The following is a 12,405-nucleotide window of genomic DNA, read 5'->3' as shown; positions in this document are numbered from 1 at the left end:
GCTTGTGACCAGTTCACACTGGAATCTGTGTAAACAGAAAAATGTGATCTGAGCATTAAATCAGAATTGAGCAGTAAGGCTTGCTGTGTATAGATGGCCTTGAATACATCAATGAAACGTGATGAAACAGCGTTTCACTTCCCCGTTTCTCACGTTTTCCGATTGAGGAACTTGATTTGAAGATAGCAGCAAAACACAGAGTGACATCAACGTTAGTCACCTCACTCTTACCCAACGGAGAGGAAGTTGTGTATGATGGGCGAAGTAGAATTATTTAGAAATTGATGATCATATTTTATTGGGGCAGCATTTTTACGTACGCCCCAAAGTGCTGGATGAACTTTTCTGTTTTCTAGGCATAGAAAATCATCATTTTGATATATAAATATGATAAAAATGCTATTTTCTCTTTTTGTTTTGGCATGTATTGGTACATGTAATACAGCCAGACACAAAGCTCTTCTTTTCACACCCTTTGGGGTCTTTAAAAGAGGGTACGATGGGGCGCTCCAGTAGCACACCATGTACCGCGCTGCGTCGCGGATCGGCCGACCCGAGTTCGATTCCCGGACCCGCCGCTATTTGCCGAATGTCTTCCCCTGCTCTCTCTCCCGTTTCACCCTCACTGTATCTGTCGGTCATGTCTGACCAGGAAAAAGGGGGAATTCCGGCATCATCGCAGCATGGAGGGAGGGGGGGGGTACAGGTATGGGCAGGGTAATAGTAGAAAAGACATAAATATAGGCAATAAATCTAGATATAGATCTGAATATAAAAATATGAGGATAAATAAACAGTGTAAACAATATAATTAACTCTGAATATAAAAATATGAGAATAATAAACAGTGTAAACAAAGATGCAGATGAGGGTCTGTATGCCCTATTAGTTATATTATACATTACAATAAATATGGCAATAAAGAATTGTTATCTGAATATATACTATGAGTAAAAGTAAGCAGTATACACAAGGTGCAGTATACACAAGGTACCCTAACTGGCACGATATACGTCATACGTTGCAGTCGGTGCAGGTTTTGGTGGTTAAGAGTTAGACACACTTATTAAACAATAAACGTAAATGTAAAAATAAAAAGGTGCCAATGGTCGCTTATATCATAACGGTGGACTGACCTTATACTGCTCCCAGGTCCTGAAGAAGTTGACCGACCCGTCCTGCCTCCGCTGGATGACCGTCCAGCCTCCCTGGGCCTGGCTCTGCTCGCACCAGGCTTGCAGCAGGCGGTTGGCACTCTGTGGCCGCAGCAGGTAGATGCCGCTGGTGTTCTCGCCTGCGTCCAGCACGTGCTGGCAGTCCCGCCAGGGCCCTGGTGGAAGAGACGCACACAGTGTGTTCTACAAGGGCCACGAGGAGACGCAGAGTCCCAGAGCGCTAGTCTCATGTCATTCTCTCTTTGTATACAACCCCCCCCCCCCCCCCCCCCCCGACACGTCTAAGATTAAGAAATGTATATATTTATTATGACTTATTTTCACTTACACTGTCTTCTCTGCCACACGTCCCACATTTTCTTGCATTTACACATTTCTTAACTGTTTCATGTTATTTTCTGTACGACTGTCCATTGTGTCTCTTAACTGTTTCAAGTTCTTTTCTGTGTGTCTGTCCATTATGTTTCTTAACTGTTTCATGTTATTTTCTGTATGGCTGTCCATTATGTTTCTTATTTTTCTCATGTCACCCCTTTTTGTTTGTAACACTTTTTCACCAAAATAAATATTATATAATTAATATTATGTCAATTTCAATATTGTAAATTAAAAGAAAATAGCTTTAAAAAAAATCATATTCATGGCTAATTTCTGGTATTTTACCCGCTCACAGCTGAATGTGTTGTATTGTATGTTGTATTTGTAAAAGGATTGTTTATGTTGTTAGCGTTTGTAGACACTGGAATAAAACCTATGATTTACAAAGAAAAGGTCCAAAAAGCTTATTTTGTTTCTACAAATCAAACTCTTCAAGAGTGTATGTGGATATATCCCACATTTGATCAACAAAATTACAGATTGGGGCTTTAAAATGACATCAGAGTCAGACCAAACTGTATTTACAGTATTTGGCACATTTCCAGGGCTAGGAAGGTTTTGAAATGTATTCCATTTCATACTGAAATGCTTGCTATTGTAATTAGTAACATAACTGATCAGTGATCACAGTTACAAAAAAAAAAAAAAAAAAAGATATTTAAAGAGAGTAACAGGATCAGTGGAAATAAATAAACAATTAAATGTAATTAAATACAAGGTTATCATGACGGGACCCTGTTATGTAGTCAGACATAAAGGTTGTCAGGACGGGACCCTGTTATGTAGTCAGACATAAAGGTTATCAGGACGGGACCCTGTTATGTAGCCAGACATAAAGGTTGTCAGGACGGGACCCTGTTGTGTAGCCAGACATAAAGGTTATCAGGACGGGACCCTGTTATGTAGCCAGACATAAAGGTTGTCAGGACGGGACCCTGTTATGTAGTCAGACATAAAGGTTGTCAGGACGGGACCCTGTTATGTAGTCAGACATAAAGGTTGTCAGGACGGGACCCTGTTATGTAGTCAGACATAAAGGTTATCAGGACGGGACCCTGTTATGTAGTCAGACATAAAGGTTGTCAGGACGGGACCCTGTTATGTAGTCAGACATAAAGGTTATCAGGACGGGACCCTGTTATGTAGCCAGACATAAAGGTTGTCAGGACGGGACCCTGTTATGTAGTCAGACATAAAGGTTGTCAGGACGGGACCCTGTTATGTAGCCAGACATAAAGGATGTCAGGACGGGACCCTGTTATGTAGTCAGACATAAAGGATGTCAGGACGGGACCCTGTTATGTAGTCAGACATAAAGGTTATCAGGACGGAACCCTGTTATGTAGTCAGACATAAAGGTTGTCAGGACGGAACCCTGTTATGTAGTCAGACATAAAGGGTAAGGGGACGTGCTGCAGGAGGAGGCGGCTTCAGGCCAAACGGAGACCATAATTATGTGGGGCAGGCATGTATTAACCAAATGAAGGCCCTGGAATTCTGTTTGATTTAAAGGAACACTCCACCAAAAGTATAAAGCTGTTTCATTAGAACCCATATCTGACACGTATTCCAAAACTATGAACTGTCTTGAAAGAATTACTGTCATTTCGCTTTGGGAGTTAGTGAGTGAAAGAGTTACTACGATGTGTGATGTCGTTATGATAATATTCCAGGAAGTAGTAAATACATCAAATTATGAAAATGACTAATAGCAAGGCCTTAGTGAGCGATTATCAGTTGCTTGAAAGGCATATGCAAAGACCTGTATTTATATATATATCGTTTTCCTAATTTCACTGAGCTGTAATTATTACTTCCTGGAATAAAACACATCATAATGACATCATCTTAATCCTTTAACTCAATAACTCTAGAACCAAATACGATTTTAACGAGACAATTTACAATTTGGGGATATGTGTGATATGTGTGTTATAGGCATAATTAACCCGTTTTATTGGAGTGTTCCTTTAAATGCCAGCAAGATCACAGGCAAACGCAAGCTGTGGTTTATCTGTTTATGACCGAGGAATTCCTTCTCAACACATGTGTCTCATGTCACACTGATAAGATATGACTTATTGTAGGTCTAATGCATGTATAGAGAAGGCATCCTACATACTGCACATTATTAGCTCTATATTCACATAGGCAACGTTCACACTGCAGGCCTGAGTGCTCAATTCTGATTTATTGCTCAGATCTGATTTATTTGTTTCGCTCTTCACATTATTTTTTTTAAATGTGGCCAATATTAGATTCCAGTGTGAACTGGTCACATGCTCCCGGAACTGACCCGCATGCGCAAATGAACAATAACGAAGAAGGACTTAAAGATGGAGGACACTGAAGTCACAGTTTATGGTTTAGTTTATAAGTTGGTTTGCAGGGGAGGCTAATTTTGTGAGCAGATGATAATAATTATCTTTCAATAATGCTTTTCAAACACAGAGTAGTTATGATATGTCCCCTCAACTATCACCCAGAATACTGGGTCAACTCCTCACTGTCCCTCCACTGACCACCTCCATCACAGCCGTCTTCCATGTTTGTGTCCACAGAGTGACTCCCGCCACAAAATTGTGATGAATGTCAAAATCTAGAGTGACGTAAAAAGTTGCATGAATTCTGATTGTTTAGACTGAGGTCACATTGCAAAAAAATTCAGACCTGTATCTGATTTAGGACCACATTATGAAAGTGGCCCAAATCAGAATTGAAAAGATCAGATGCAATGTGATTTGTGCTGTTCACACTGTCTTGTTCATGTACTGTATGAGCATGAACAGAAATTCGGATTCGGGCCACTACTGCCCACAGTGTGAACGTAGCCATAGGGATGACACTACAGTCTCTCATCAGACACACAGAGTAGCAGTGAGTCACCCTTAGAGTTGCAGGTTGTACTACAGTGGGTGATTTGTAGTCACTTTAGTGCCCCTGTCTAACTGTGTGGGAGGGGCCCTGGCCATCAAGAAATCCTCCACTTTGTAATTTGACACATTCCAGTTGACCGTGTCACTGTCCCAGGAAGCAGCATCTAGCAGCAGTCACAGCCTACTGTAACACAGGCAAAACATGTGTGTGTGTGTGTGTGTGTGTGTGTGTGTGTGTGTGTGTGTGTGTGTGTGTGTGTGTGTGTGTGTGTGTGTGTGTGTGTGTGTGTGTGTGCGTGCGTGCGTGCGTGCGTGCGTGCGTGCGTGCGTGCGTGCGTGCGTGCGTGTGTGTGTATGTGCCTCATTATGAGAGCTCTCTCGCTGGTCTGATGGGAACCGCTGGGCAGTATTTGGACATTGTTTAGGCATTCCCAGAGAGATAGTGCTGTTAGAGAGATAGTGCTGTTACCAGTAGGTCACTGACTCCTGCTACTTATCTGGACAGTCAAATAACTCTAAAAGACCATTCAAATAGACTAGCGGTTCACTTGCCCCAGTTTCTTGAATCCAAACATTGTTTGATTCAAAGAAATTAAAGGTTATTTTTTTGTAAAAATAAGTGGTCTAACATTACATAAAATGTAAAAAAGAATCTAAAATTTTCGACAGCCATCACTGATATAGAGTGTTGATTGATTGATTGATTGATTGAAAACTTTAATTAACAGATTGCAGAATGGGTACAGTACAGTACAACTCAATACACACAGGGGATGCAGACCATAGAAAGACTTTCGTCTTGTTTACAGGGTCCCCCATTTTCAATTCATAATGTATGTCTATAATGTGTCTGGTCAGTAACATTGGTCTCTCAGTCCCTCTGCTCTGCAGTAAAGACAAAATACATTTCCTGGTATCCCGCCCTCACTTTATCCAATCAGGAGAGAGAACTTCACACTGGAAAAATTATAAAACAAGTTTTAAGCAAACTATGTGCTTGAAACAAGTCAAATTATCTGCCAGTGCAGTAAATTGATTTGAAATTTGGCTTGGTAAGATTAATTAAAAAACGTCAAAAATCCTCCTCTCTCCTGATTGGATGAAATGGGAACTTTATTTATTGATTTTATTTTATTTAACCTTTATTTAACCAGGCAGGTCAAATTAAGAACAAATTCTTATTTACAATGACGGCCTGGCGAGAGGAATAAAGGGCCTCTCGAAGGGTAACAGGGAAAGGGGACAGAAGAAAAAGAGTAGAGGCACTGGGAAACCCATGTTACTGACCAGACACTCTCGCTGTTGGAATGTAGAGCTACTTAACACTTATTTGAACAAGAACACTTACAGCATCTTTGATATTTACTATGCACATTCATTCATACATTCATACATTCGGGACATGTAATGTATAGGCTACCTGGGGTCTTGTACTTTTGTACTTTTTAACAAGAAAATACCTAATCTAATCTAATCTAATCTAATATCCCTACAGGTAGTGCACGGGACATGTCATGTCTGTGTTGTTGCACGCGGCGTGGCAGACCCGTGTTCGAATCTCCCTCGGGGCATCGAAGTTTGAGGTGACGTTGTCACAGCCGTTACATATATACATTTATATTATTTATATTTACAGCATATGTATATATTATTTTAATATATATCTTAATATTCATGCATATAATCCTTCTATATACCTACTTATACACCTGCATATAACCCATACAACTCTGTATGATAGCATGTACATGTGTATACCGTATATATATATTCTTACCGTATGTATATACTGTATATCCACATCTATCTGTACATACCTGCATATAATCCTTTTTACATATATGTAGATACTATATCTATATCTGTACATATACTGATTAGCACTATTACTCAGTAGTACTCATTTATATATAAATATATATATAATTTATATATTTTATACCCAGTTTAATCACCTGTACATTGTATATTACTATTGCACTTTACTGTCACATTTGCACTCTGGTTGGATGCCAACGTTGTACTGTACTTGTGCTGTATGAAGACAATACATTTGCATCTAATATAATATCCCGGCAGGTAGTGCACGGGACATGTAATGTAGGCTATACCTGGAGTCTTTGTGACGGGGAAGCTGTTAAAGGGAGAGTCTGTAGGCATGTCGGCCGTGGTGGTGGTGGTGGTGGTGGTGGGGAGGGCATTGACTCCTCTTGCTTTGTCCTCCTGTGGCAGGGGGACACTCTGGTCCCTCTGGACATCGTTGGCCATCCTGCTGTCCTCAGAGCTGTCGTTATGGGGCACACTGGGCTGGGTCTTCGGGGGCTCTGCGGTGTTCACCTGTCCGGGTCGACACAAAAGATATATACCTTAGTTTCTGGATCCAAACCCAATATGTCTGTTAGATCATTTGTCTCCTATAAGCTTAGGGTACCTTGTGTATACCGCACCTTGTGTATACTGTTTACTTTTACTCTTACTCAAAGTACATATTCAGATTCAAATGACTTTTTTTGCCTATATTTAGTCAAAATATAATATAAATGTAAAATATAAATGATATACAGATCCTCATCTGCACCTTTGTTTACACTTTTTATTTCCCCATATTTTTATATTTAAATCCAATTGTATTGCCTATATTTCTGTCTTTCTGCTATTACCCTGCCCATACCTGTACCTCCCTCCCCCATCCACCCATGCTGCTATGATGCCCGAATTTCTCCCAAGGGGATCAATAAAGGAATATCTGTCTATCTTATCTTATCTTATCTCATCTCATCTCATCTCATCTTATCTTATCTTATCTCATCTTATCTCATCTTATCTTATCTTATCTTGTCTTATCTTATCTTATCTTATCTTGTTTTATCTTATCTTATCCGATCTTATCTCATCTCATCTTATCTTATCTTGTCTTATCTTATCTCATATCTTATCTTATCTTATCTCATCTTATCTTATCTTATCTTATCTTATCTCATCTCATCTTATCTTATCTTATCTTATCTTATCTTGTCTTATCTCATCTTATCTTGTCTTATCTTATCTTATCTTATCTACCAGCTGTGGGGGGGTGGGGTCCTTGCACTGGCACTTCTTCTCCAGACGGGCGATGAACTGACTCTGGGAACTGATCATAGAGGTGAGGGTTCCATACTTCTTCTCCAACTCCTGGTAATTACTGGAGACTTGTAGTGCCTGAGATTAGATTAGATTCAAATGTGTCGTCAACATACAGCACAAGTACAGTACAATGAAAAGAAGTTTGGCATCCAACCAGACAGTAGTAGCAATATAAATGTACAGGTTATTAAACTGGGTATAACATATATGAATTAGTACTAATACTAATCAGTATGTACAGAGTTGTAGTATTAATATGTACAGTGATACAGGTAGACACTATGTAAATTAGATTAGATTAGATTAAAATGTATTGTCAACATACAGCACAAGTACAGTACAATGAAAAGAAGTTTGGCATCCAACCAGAGTGCAAATATAACAGTAGTAGCAATATAAATGTACAGGTTATTAAACTGGGTATAACAACATATATGAATTAGTATAGTGCTTTCCGAAGAAGCCCTCATCTGTGTTTCTATGACAATCCATGGCAGAGCTACTACAAAGTAAATGAGAACATTCTGCATAGATATAAATTGTTTACATTTCCGCTTATTTTAAGTATGTGTACATAGGTATATATTTCATACATGCATAAAGATATTCACATCCAGGTTATTCTATTAGGTTAAGCAACTGTCTGACCGCTAGCATGTCAAATTTGAAAGCTATTGGAGCTTGTATTATTAATCTACATGAGTTTGTCTCAACTCCCATACGGCCAGGCTATATTTTGGTTCTTTTTTCCTTTGGGGCGGGGGTGTATAACAATATCTATCAATTCAATTTAACAAGTTTTGCAGTAAAATATTTTTATACAAGAATCCATTTCATATATGGGAGACCTTGGAGATGAGGAAAAACATTCTTGTGTTTTGTTCTACCTCCGGTAGGCCGGGTAGGGGTATCTCAACATTTTGGGGGCATTGTCACTAGGCTATAAGACAGTGAGACCCATGAAGCTCTCCGCTCACCTGTGTCGTAGCGTTCAGCAGAAGGTTCTCAACCCTCCGCTGCTCCAGAGCCTGGTCCTTCTTGTGGATCACCTCGTGCAGCAGCTGGGCGTACAGCTGGGCGATGCGGGCGTTCATGCCGTTGCTCTCCTTGCGCAGCGCCCTCACCTCCACCACCAGGCCGGCCTCCTTCTCCAGCTGACTCCCGAGCTTCTCCATCTGCCACTGCTGCCTGGCGAGCTCCGAGCGCAGTGCCGCCACCTCCGTGCGGTTGACCGAGGAGGAGGAGGCGGCCGACTCTGTGCTCAGGCACAGCGCGCCCTTCAGCTTCTGCTGCGGGACGATGAAGGTGTACGAGCAGCGGCCCACCTTCGTCTCCGACGAGCGGGACGGCCGTTTCTGAGCATTGTTGTTGTCCCCATGGGTCTTCTCCTCCCGTCCCCCGGCCTCTGGTATGCCCAGAATGACCGTCAGGAGGAGAGTCACACCGAGCGTCAGTGTCCTCCTCTCCATGTATATCTGGCGACGGAGGAGAGGAGATTGGATTTCACATTTTTACATTTTACATTTAGTAATTTAGCTGACACTTTTTCTTTTATTATCCAAAACGACTTACAGATTGTGAACAAGTCAGCAGGAAGGGTACATGGAAGGGTCAGTGGCATTGTTCATCAAATAGGGTTGAACTTGAGTGTTAATACCATAATTAGCATGATAGCCCACTCTGTGCATCACAGTCCCGAAAAGGGCTAGATATGGCTCTGGCCCAGTATAGGCAAGGTAGATTACTTAGTAGCAAAGTGCACAATTAATAGTAAAAGACAGTAGAACTCACATTATGACAGATGCTGACCAGGTACCCTTCTTCTCATATCTGTGCATAGCATAGTAGTAATAGTCAAATATACCTGCAAGCAAGGGCATGGGGGCCAAGCAGGCATACCTTTGTAGACATACAGTATGGTCTACAGATTATGTGTACCAAGTTACATGCTGCAGATTGGTGAAAATATGTAGGAGGAGTAGCATAAGTGAATTTTTTTTAAATCCGACACACTGTTCAAAAGTTACAGGCATAGTTGGTGGCACTAGAGTGCACAAGTTGTCAACATGCCACTTGGTGACATAGATCATGTGAGGGTCCCTAAACAGTCTGCCAAATGTGGTTTTGATACGTTAAAATGACACAACTTCCTGTTTGGCGACTTTGACACCAAAATCGAATGCATTGGAAAATCTAAAACATAAATCAAACCTGTGTAGACATTGGTCTACAGATTATGTGTACCAAGTTTTGTGCAGATTGGGGAAAATCGTCAAATGACGTCACGTTGAACTCGGCTTGAGCCAAGGATTCCAACGGTACCTTGTTTTTGAAAATCTGACTCGCGCTTCAAACGCTTTGACACGTTACTGCCGCTAGACTGTTGGAGCTGGGGACATGGGACTTGGTGACAGGGGTCAGTGGACTGTCCCAAATCTGCCAATTTTCATAACTTTCTGCCATACGGTTCTATGGGCTGCCATAGACTCCAATGGCAGAATAATAATAAGAAGAAACGGTACAATCACTCAAGGTGGCCTACGCAGCTTCGCTGCTTGGCCCCCAAAGACAGTAAGGTTATTTTTATTTTAGATATTGATTGAAGAAGTGTGTCTTTAGTCGACAGTGGGAAATTGGCCGGGTTTAATTAAGCTGTCTTCATCCTCTAAGACTGGTGGGAGTTTGTTCCACCATTGTGGAGCGAGGGCCTAGAATAGCCTGCTTCTCTTTGAAGACCCCCCCCCCCCCCCCCCCCCCCCAGGAGCCCGGATAGGAGTGGGTCCGAGGCGACCAGAAGACGCAGAAGAGTGTAGGGATCTTGAGATTTGACTCACAAGATGACAAAACATAAACATGATGATAACCTTTGAGCTGGAAGCCCAGTCATTTATCAACACATCTGTCACACACATACAGTGACCTCTGCTCTATAGCTACGGTCTTCGAGCCGCAGTCCATACTGTCTCCGCATGGGTGTCGAGTGTTAACCAGATGTTCCCCTGGGAGGTAGAGTGGTAGAGAGGTACACACGATGGCGTTTATTAGCAGGTCAACACTGCGGGGACAAAAGTCAACACAGAGCCAGACAGAATCAACACGCTTTCATCCCACGGTCCACAGAATGCTTTGGGGGTCAATTCCAGCCTCCGACAAATCAACCACGGTCAACAACGCAAACACCGTTAATGCCACCAAGGTCAATATTGACATTTCACACCGAAATGTCTTCGACATAATACCTTTGTCATTGAAAGGCATTACCGTTAGCGAGAGTGTATGACCACACGACTGAAATGCTTCTGAATGAACGAATGTTAAAGGAAGTTTCAAGTTTGTTTTTATTTGTCACATATAAGGTACATTATGTACGTTACAGTGAAATGCTTGGTTCTGTATGAGCCCCTGAGAATGTGCTGCATACAGTAAAAAAGTAAGTAAAAGAGGAATAACAATATACAATACAAAATACAAACTAAAGTACAACCTATGTACAAAACGTTGGAACATGCCAACATTTTGGGAAATTAGCTTATCGTCTTCTCCAGAGAGATAGATAGATACCAGTTTCCTCTCTGTGCGTTCAGTATAAAGCTATCTGGCTGCACATTTGGGGGAAAAAAATGTGCCTGTCTGCTTCCATTCATTGTGCTAAGCTAGGCTAACGTGCAGCCAGATAGCTTTCTACTGAACACACAGAGAGGAAACTGGTATCTATCTTCTTGTCTCTCTCTGGAGAAGAGACATTTCCCAAAATGTTGGCGTGTTCCTTTAACTAACTCTATTTACACTGTATCCCAATGAGTAGGTGAACCACAAAGAGCAGAATATGAGAGCCAAACTATTGCATACAGATCAGCCTCGTTTGTTAGGCTAAGATAAGATATAACATATTCCTTTATTGATCCCCTTGGGGAAATCCGGGCATCATAGCAGCATGTGGGAGGGGGGAGGGGAGGTACAGGTATGGGCAGGGTAATAGTAGAAATACATAAATATAGGCAATAAAATTTGATCTGAATATACAAATGTGAGAAAAATAAACAATGTATAGGCTAAACAAAGGTGCAGATGAGGGTCTGTGTGCCCTATCGGTTATATTATACGTTACAATAAATAAAGAGAGTCAACAATTGAAACAATGCGGAAAGAAATGACTTGGTCAACCACAATGCATTGCATGAATGAACATGAAATGATGAGTTCAACACACAGACACCTAAAAATCTAACAATTTGGCACCAGGGAGCAGAGGAAACAGAATAAACTCACATCCATCTGGAAGGATTCCATTCATATTGAAATGAGACAAGGCCTGTATGACTCACCGCAGAGTAGGTTTTTAGATTTAGAGGTTCTTTTTTACACCTTTTGTGTCCTCCGGGTTCCCGTGTAGAACCGTAGACGTTGGGTTCCAATGACGTACAGGGATGAGAAGGATGGCCACCGAACGAGCCCCTCGCCCCCGGGTCGAAAGATCCTCTCTGGTGTCACACTCGTCCGGGTCCATGAAACTCTGACGGGCGGAGAGGAGAAGGAGCAAGAAATGGCAACAGGGAGGAGAACCTCAAGCAGAGAGACTCAAGAAAGAGAGAGAGAGAGAGAGAGAGAGAGAGAGAGAGGTTCTTGCAGCCACTAGACTTAACCCCTCACTTGAACTGTGTCACACTCACACGGGGCATCTAAACAAAGAGACACATAATTACATACCAGTCTAATGACACCGCCCTCCAAAGCCCGGTCTCAGCCGAGGCCCCTCAGTGCAGGAGCCATTCTCTCTCTCTCTGTCTCCTCCCTCCACCCCCTCTCTCTCTCTCTCTCTCTCTCTCTCTCTCTCTCTCTCTCTCTCTCTCTCT

At 41.8% G+C, this 12,405-nt stretch overlaps 1 protein-coding gene across 2 annotated transcripts in view; it reads right to left on the bottom strand.

The window, feature by feature from the left end:
• angptl6 (angiopoietin-like 6) overlaps positions 1-11,990 on the bottom strand; it is an 18,832-nt gene extending 6,842 nt beyond the window's left edge. The window contains exons 1-5 of one of the 2 annotated variants that reach the window (XM_084329420.1): positions 11,878-11,990; positions 8,530-9,027; positions 7,490-7,627; positions 6,541-6,766; positions 1,137-1,330 (exon numbers count right to left, since the gene is read on the bottom strand). In XM_084329420.1, coding sequence (XP_084185546.1) covers positions 1,137-1,330; positions 6,541-6,766; positions 7,490-7,627; positions 8,530-9,021 — 1,050 coding nt within the window. In that variant the 5' untranslated portion in view covers positions 9,022-9,027; positions 11,878-11,990. The remainder of the gene's footprint in view (positions 1-1,136; positions 1,331-6,540; positions 6,767-7,489; positions 7,628-8,529; positions 9,028-11,877) is intronic. The other variant, XM_084329421.1, reaches the window with a different exon arrangement.
• Positions 11,991-12,405: the final 415 nt, after the last annotated feature.

Source organism: Notolepis coatsorum (genome assembly GCF_963971535.1).
Source record: "Notolepis coatsorum genome assembly, chromosome: 14".
Taxonomy (NCBI): Eukaryota; Metazoa; Chordata; class Actinopteri; order Aulopiformes; family Paralepididae; genus Notolepis; species Notolepis coatsorum.
The sequence above is the reverse complement of the archived record's forward strand: the minus strand, read 5'-3'. Positions and strand labels throughout refer to the sequence as shown.